Source organism: Girardinichthys multiradiatus, chromosome 1 (genome assembly GCF_021462225.1).
Source record: "Girardinichthys multiradiatus isolate DD_20200921_A chromosome 1, DD_fGirMul_XY1, whole genome shotgun sequence".
NCBI classification, from domain to species: Eukaryota; Metazoa; Chordata; class Actinopteri; order Cyprinodontiformes; family Goodeidae; genus Girardinichthys; species Girardinichthys multiradiatus.
Window position 1 is genome coordinate 8,272,187 of NC_061794.1, and position 8,104 is coordinate 8,280,290.

General features: G+C 40.9%; 1 protein-coding gene across 6 annotated transcripts; it reads right to left on the bottom strand.

Annotated features, from left to right (window-relative positions):
- Positions 1 to 2,610: 2,610 nt before the first annotated feature.
- Positions 2,611 to 5,785, bottom strand: LOC124872391. Of its 6 annotated transcripts, none has more exons than XR_007039279.1 (4): positions 5,258 to 5,785; positions 4,860 to 5,170; positions 3,338 to 3,427; positions 2,611 to 3,221 (listed from the first exon to the last, which is right to left on the bottom strand). XR_007039279.1 is itself a non-coding variant. In XM_047372355.1 (3 exons), exons 1-3 carry the CDS (start codon positions 5,684 to 5,686, stop codon positions 3,139 to 3,141), a joined length of 597 nt encoding a protein of 198 aa, XP_047228311.1. In that variant the 5' UTR covers positions 5,687 to 5,785; the 3' UTR covers positions 2,611 to 3,138. The 6 variants fall into 6 exon arrangements, 4 of the variants coding, with proteins under 4 accessions (XP_047228311.1, XP_047228319.1, XP_047228300.1 ...); XR_007039281.1 differs by having other exon boundaries at positions 3,172 to 3,221; positions 3,338 to 3,422; XM_047372355.1 differs by lacking the exon at positions 4,860 to 5,170 and having other exon boundaries at positions 3,338 to 3,422.
- Positions 5,786 to 8,104: the final 2,319 nt, after the last annotated feature.

Sequence of the window (8,104 nt, forward strand, 5' to 3'; positions counted from 1 at the left end):
CTGAAAAATGAAATCTTCATCTCCATAAAGCTTTTCAGCAGATTGAAGCATGAAGTGCTCCAAAATCTCCTGATAGCTAGCTGCATTGACCCTGCCCTTGATAAAACACAGTGGACCAACACCAGCAGCTGACACGGCACCCCAGACCATCACTGACTGTGGGTACTTGACACTGGACCTCTGGCATTTTGGCATTTCCTTCTGCCCAGTCTTCCTCCAGACTCTGGTCCCTTGATTTCCGAATGACATGCAGAATTTGCTTTCATCCGAAAAAAGTACTTTGGACCACTGAGCAACAGTCCAGTGCTGCTTCTCTGTAGCCCAGGTCAGGCACTTCTTCCGCTGTTTCTGGCGCTTCTTCCGCTGTTTCTGGTTCAAAAGTGGCTTGACCTGGGGAATGCGGCACCTGCAGCCCATTTCCTGCACACGCCTGTGCATGGTGGCTCTGGATGTTTCTACTCCAGACTCAGTCCACTGCTTCCGCAGGTCCCCCAAGGTCTGGAATCAGCCCTTCTCCACAATCTTCCTCAGGAATCTATTGCAGGTGTTTAGAGTTAACTCGTTGATTCAGATGATTAGGTTCATAGCTCGTTTAGAGACCCTTTTAATGATATGCTAATTTTGTGAGATAGGAATTTTGGGTTTTCATGAGCTGTATGCCAAAATCATCCGTATTAAGACAATAAAAGACCTGAAATATTTCAGTTAGTGTGCAATGAATCTAAAATATATGAATGTTAAATTTTCATCATGACATTATGGAAAATAATGAACTTTATCACAATATGCTAATATTTTGAGAAGGACCTGTATATATATATATATATATATATATATATATATATATATATATATACAGTACAGACCAAATGTTTGGACACACCTTCTCATTCAAAGAGTTGTCTTTATTTTCATGACTATGTATATTGTAGCTTCACACTGAAGGCATCAAAACTATGAATTAAAATGTGGAATTATATACTGAACAAAAAAATGTGAAACAACTGAAAATATGTCTTATATTCTAGGTTCTTCAAAGTATCCACCTTTTGCTTTGATTACTGCTCTGCACACTCTTGGCATTCTGTTGATGAGCTTCAAGAGGTAGTCACCTGAAATGGTTTTCACTTCACAGGTGTGCCCTGTCAGGTTTAATAAGTGGGATTTCAAGCCTTATAAATGGGGTTGGGACCATCAGTTGTGTTGTGCAGGAGGTGGATACAGTACACAGCTGATAGTCCCACTGAATAGACTGTTAGAATTTGTATTATGGCAAGAAAAAAGCAGCTAAGTAAAGAAAAACAAGTGGCCATCGTTACTTTAAGAAATGAAGGTCAGTCAGTCCGAACAATTGGGAAAACTTTGAAAGTGTCCCCAAGTGCAGTCGTAAAAACCATCAACAGCTACAAAGAAACTGGCTCACATGAGGACCCCCCCAGGAGAGGAAGACCAAGAGTCAATTCTGCTGCGGACGATAAGTTCATCCGAGTCACCAGCCTCAGAAATCCCAGGTTAACTGCAACTCAGATTAGAGAACAGGTCAATTCCACACAGAGTTCTAGCAGCAGACACATCTCTAGAACAACTGTTAAGAGGAGACTGTGTGAATCAGGCCTTCATGGTAAAATAGCTGCTAGGAAACCACTGCTGAGGACAAGCAACAAGCAGAAGAGACTTGTTTGGGCTAAAGAACACAATGAATGGACATTAGACCAGTGGAAATCTGTGCTTTAGTCTGATGAGTCCAAGTTTGAAATCTTTGGTTCCAACCACCGTGTCTTTGTGCGGCGCAGAAGAGTTGAACGGATGGACTCTACATGCCTGGATCCCATGGAGGAGGAGGTGTGATGGTGTGGGGGTGCTTTGCTGGTGACACTGTTGGGATTTATTCAAAATTGAAGGCATACTGAACCAGCATGGCTACCACAGCATCTTGCAGCGGCATGCTATTCCATCCGGTTTGCGTTTAGTTGGACCATCATGTATTTTTCAACAGGACAATGACCCCAAACACACCTCCAGGCTGTGTAAGGGCTATTTGACCAAGAAGGAGAGTGATGGGGTGCTGCCCCAGATGACCTGGCCTCCACAATCACCGGACCTGAACCCAATCGAGATGGTTTGGGGTGAGCTGGACCGCAGAGTGAAGGCAAAAGTGCCAACAAGTGCTAAGCATCTCTGGGAACTCCTTCAAGACTATTGGAAAACCATTTCAGGTGACTACCTCTTGAAGCTCATCAACAGAATGCCAAGAGTGTGCGTAGCAGTAATCAAAGCAAAAGGTGGCTACTTTGAAGAACCTAGAATATAAGACATATTTTCAGTTGTTTCACACTTTTTTGTTCAGTATATAATTCCACATGTGTTAATTCATAGTTTTGATGCCTTCAGTGTGAAGCTACAATATTCATAGTCATGAAAATAAAGAAACTCTTTAAATGAGAAGGTGTGTCCAAACTTTTGGTCTGTACTGTATATATATACAGTATTTCTGTTTATGTTGATGTTTACTGTTGATGTAACTTATTAATGTGAGATGGCTGTGAGCAGAGCTGAGGTTCTATAACAAAGATGGCAACAACTGCCTAAAGAGAAGCCTGAGTGCAGCGCTTACCCATTGGCATCATCGTTATTTATTCATTTATAAGGCGCTTTACAAACCAAAGTGCTGTACAGGAGAATAACAGCTAAAATGAAAATAAAAACAGCAATTTTATACAAAGCCATAAGCAATAACATACAAGGTTAACAATATCAGAAATAAAAACAGCAATGAAAGTCAAAGAACAAACAAGGAGAACTGTGCAACTCCAACTTCCATTTAACAATAAAACAACAACTGACTGGCTAGTATTTCATGATAATAAGGTGATGCCCGACTTGGTCATTTTTATTAAAATTAGTCAGTCAGTCAGTCATTTTCTACCGCTTATTCCATAGTGGGTCGCGGGGAAGCTGGTGCCTATCTCCAGCAATCTATGGGCAAGAGTTTTTAAAGCCAAACCAAAACATATTGCTGCGCAACACGGACTGGCCCGCATGCTCAGGTAGAGGTCTGGGGAAATTATCTGATGGAAGTTTTCCTATTTGCAAGAGCAGAGAGTGGATCATGAATCTCAGGATGGCTTTGGCAGAAGTTTAAGAGTTGGTAAGTTGGTCGTTATTGATGATCCCACTGATGGGGTAACGTCTGGACATTATGTCAGAAAACTGGAAAGACACTAAAGCAGAAGAAAACAGAGTATAAATAATTTGTTTTGACTTGGCACATAAGTACAATGAGAGCTAGATTATTACAAAGCTAGATGGACAATCTGGTTATGTCTGGGGGTCCTACTGGTCTTTTTATGCAGTGACTTGATGAACAAATTAGTTGAGGGAATGGGTGCAGCAGAAATGAGTCCTCTTTCAGCAGAGATCATCTGCACTGGAAGGAAGGGAGAACGAAGAGAAGCTGAGACAACACAACTCAAACCAATCCCAGTCCACAACAGTTTCATATTTTGTCCAACAGTTTTCCAATCTAAGACTTGTAAAATAAAATCAATATCATGGCAAAAAGAGTAGATAAAACAGGAAAAGGCAGGTAAGCTTAAAACACCCATTACACACCTTCAGTAAATTGCCCCATGTACTAGCTCATAGTTACAGTTGGAGTGGCACATCAATATACAGTCTACCATAGATGTGAAATGAAACAGATGTGCCCAAAGTGTTGGATAAAAATAAAAAATAAAAAATAAAAACAGAACCAAACGCCTAATCTTACAATTTGACACATAGATTTCGGATTCCGATGATAGCTTCACTCCTTTCAAGGACATGTCTGCCTTGTTTAAGGCTTTGTTACTTTACTATGACCTTAAACTGTTCACTCTCAGCTAGGATGCAGAGCCATGAGAGGTTCGATTTGCAGGCTACAAGTCAAAGCAAAGTTATAAATGAGTAACAGGATAATTGAGTTTTGAGTATTTAGTTTAAATTTTTAGCTGACATGAATGCAGCCTTGTTGTGACAGATTATAATGATGGTTACTCAAAGAAAATTAACACGGAGTTCTTACCCTTTTTTTTACTTTACTACATTAGTCTTTTCTGCATAAAGTTTGCATGTTCTCCCTGTGCATGCCTGGGTTCTCTCGGGCAGACTTCCACAGTTCAAAAACATGCATGTTAGGTCAACAGAACTGTAAATTGCCCTTAGGTAGTAGGGTGTGTGCATTGTTGCTTGTCCTATGCATGTCTGTCTTAACCTGCGATGGACTGGCGACATATCCAGGATGTACTACACCTTTTTATATGGAGCGGAGGTGTTCGGGCATTTTGTTATCTTGTTCTTGATTTATGGCAGGATGAAGCAGATTTGATCTTGTGTGCAGCAATGTGGACACTGCTCTGGTCTGCATTTTCTGCATTCTGATCCTGACCTATGGTCATATGATTTGGATAAATATAGAACAAATGAGATACTTGGTACATGCCACTGAACTGGGATTTATCTATAAGGTGAGTGGGCTCATCATTACACTCGATGCACATCAATAGCATCAGGTACATGTCAAAAATTCACACCTGAAACAGATTTTTTTTTATTTGTCACTAGTGGCCTTTATTTTTCCCAGAGTTTTTTGGCAGTAGATAGATAGAAAGGAAAGAGGGGCAGATATGCAGCAAATATCACTAGGGCCAGAACTTGAACCCGGGACTGCCATGTTAAAGACTGAAGCCTCTTGTACATGGGTCATGCGCAAAACCCTACACCACCAGCGCCACACCTGAAACAGACTTTTATTAGCGAGCCGATAATTGTGGCTGTCGCTCTTTAAAATGACTTGTATAGCAAACCTTCTACAGATTTACCTGCGTCCCTGTAAGTTTGAGTCTGTTTGGCTTAATTCATTTTTAAGGAGTTCATTTGCAACATTAAAACATTCTTTCCAGTTATTCTCATATTTCTTCTTGATCTCTGCAGTCAGCTTCATATTTATTGACTCCCTCAGATTCTCCTTCAGCACCCTTTCCTCCTCTTCCAGAACCAGTTTGTAATAAAGAGTTTCTTCATACTGAACAGTTTGTATGCTGCAGTTACACCTGCCGTCACATTTCCATCTAATCCATGACATCATGGCTCCTGAGAAAATAATGATAAAGAGCAGCCAGCAGCCAATAACCTGAAACACACACATGACTGTCTGTTTTAAACTGGAAGTAAAATCTGAAATCTGTTCCTCCTGCTGGATAATAAAGACATCACTCACCTTCGACGTGCTTTTCATCTCAGCAATGATTTCTCTCTCTTCATCGGTTCTCCTCCCTGGGTCTTTGCAGGGTAAATGTACTTGTTGCTCAGAGAGATTATTAAAGCAACAAGCAAACCAGTTTCCATCAATAAAAAGAAATGCAAACCAGAAGAGACCAACTAAAGCCGACTTTAAGATCTGACAGAAGAGAAATCCTTTAAACATACAGCAGTAGCTGCAGAACTTCTGAAACAGCCTATTGGACCACAGCATCAGGACGATCACTATGAGAGCAGGTAGAACAGCGTAAATGATGCAGTCATAGTGTTGAGGTTTGCAGGTGCATTCAAAGTCCCTCCTGAGCAGAATACCGTAGGTAAAGATCACCACGATGGCCATGTAGGTTTGCAGTTTTCCTGCAACCAGTTGAGTCACTATACGCTGCATCTCTGCTGGCTGGAGACTATCTGCTGGCTGGACACCGTTTCATGTCTCTGAAAATAAAAAAAAGTAGAAAGAATCAAAATGGACTTCTCATTTTGAGCTCCAAAGACCCAATTCTGCTTCACTTCCAGCAAACAGAGCAGAAAACAGGAAGATGTTGAGAAATTACAGCCTTGCAAAAGTATTCATACGCCCCGAACTTTCAACATTTATTATGTTGCAAACACAAAACTGTTTTTACTGGGATTTAATGTGACAGAACAAAAGAAAGATCAGAACTGTGAAGTGAAAGAAAACTGTTTTACAACTAAAAATATGAAAAATGTGTTGTGCATTTGTATTCAGTTCCTTTGAGTCAGTGCTTTCTGTAGAACCACTTTTGACTGCAGGTCTTCTGGGATTTGTCTTCACCACTTTTTGCCCATTCTGCTTTATAAAACATGTCAAGTTCAGTCAGATTGGATGGAGAACATCTATGAACATCTGTTTCAAGACTTTTCACTCATTCCCAGTTGGATTTAGGTCTGAACGTTGACTACCCCACTCTAACACGTGAATCTGGTTTGATCTAAAGAATCCCATTGTATCTCTGGCTGTATGTTTAGGGACTTTGTCCTTCTGAAAGGTGAACCTACACCTAGTCTAAAGTCTTGTGCTGCCTCTTAACAAGTTGTCTTCCAGAATTGTCCTGGAGTTCTCTCCATCCACCTTCCCATCAACTCTGACCAGTTCCACTGAAGAAAAGAATCCCCACAGCATGATGCTACCTTCACCAGGTTTTACTGTGGAGAGTCTGTGATCAAAGGGATGTACATTTTTAGTTTTTCTCTGCACAATTGTTTTCATATGGACCAAAATGGTCACCTCAGTTGATCAGAGGACATTTTTCCACATTTGCTGTGTCTTCTAAATAGTTTATGGCACACAAGACTTATGTTTGTTTAATAAAGGGACAATGCATATTAATTAACATGAGTGCATTAGACTGTCATGTAAATGTGCCAGATTTAGCCACAAGGTCTAATTTTCATCGGTAGTCCCGACTTCATATGAGTTTCTTCGTATCATTCTTCCATAAATACCACTTTATGGAAGAATGATGACCTGGAGTGCACAACTAATTTTCCTGTGGATAAAGTCTCCCAACGGGGCAGTTGATCTCTGCAGCTTCTAGTTTTTTTTTGCGGCATACCATGAACTCGCTTGAGGGATTGTATGTGTCATGATATGAAGGGTTTTTCCTCTAATCATTGTTTTCCAGGTGGTGCTTTAGTTCATTCCTCAGATTCAGTTGCTTATTAATTTATGTATTGTGTTCATTATGCATTTTAGTTTATGTTCTTAGTTAGATTGTGTCATTGGACTGCTGTTTTGTTCCAGCCATGTTTGTTTTCCCCCTCTGCCTCTCTTAAACCAGCCAGCTTCATCTGCTCCACCTGTTTCATGCCAATCTGTTTCTCTGTTTTCTCGTGTCTTGCTCTTCATATACACTGCTGTTCTATTTACTCCTTTATACATCCTGTTTATTGTATTGAGGCTGACCATGTCTCTTTCCTTGCAGCGCCTGTTTGCCACGCAAACCCTGACCATGTTCATGCCTGTCTCTGTTTGCCACCTGCTTCTGTGAGTTTTCCTTGTGAGGATTAAAACCTTTTACTCACTGCATCTCTGCCTACCTGTCTGCATTGCTGACATTGTGCCCCTTCTAAGCTGAGAATGCCTTGAGATGCACCAGAATAACCTGGAGAGTGTTGCTGGGGAGTGGGATCTCTAGTTTTTCCTCTTTGACCTGCTACCTTGTCTCAGATACTGTAGATAGAAGGTAATGAATGGAGGAGTTTATATTTTTATTTAACTTTACTCAACTTCAGAAACGCTTATGCAGTTAATCTTGTGTTTCTCACTTAGAAAGATTGTTTTTCATAATAACTTTCTTATGCGGTGAACTCCATAGTAGTTTCTGTTCTTAAATTTTTCACGCTACTGTTGTGGGATGTATTGTCACCAGAGGAATTTAGTTATCTTTATCTCCCTGTAAGGGGTTCCGAATATTATTTCTGTTTACTCAGTGACATGATGGTGCAGGGCGGACAGCAGCTATTCCGTCTCTCTTTGCCACAAGCAACAGAACGTTAAGTGTGATGATTGCTGCATTAAACTGGCCCCTGTCAACCATCAGACTGGCCCCCAACCCCAACCAGAACAAACACACAGTCACACACACCGACCATTGCTTTTATTGCCCTAAGCATGAAAAGGGAACGAACGAGAAGCTTTGAATGACAGGCTGAGCCCTCATTTACAGCTCATGTGCAGCTATGATGTATGCGCATGATGTGTGTGTGTGTGTGTGTGTGTGTGTGTGTGTGTGTGTGTGCGTGTGTGTGTGTGTGTGTGTGTGCTAGATGATTCATGCCGTTT

What these genes read in the sequence shown, in the direction of transcription:
- LOC124872391 (XM_047372344.1), bottom strand. Translation starts at nt 5,686, where the DNA reads ATGCAGCGTATAGTGACTCAACTGGTTGCAGGAAAACTGCAAACCTAC. An exon ending in AGATGAAAAGCACGTCGAAG is followed by an intron (nt 5,171 to 5,257) that starts GTGAGTGATGTC and finishes TGTGTGTTTCAG; the next exon opens with GTTATTGGCTGCTGGCTGCT.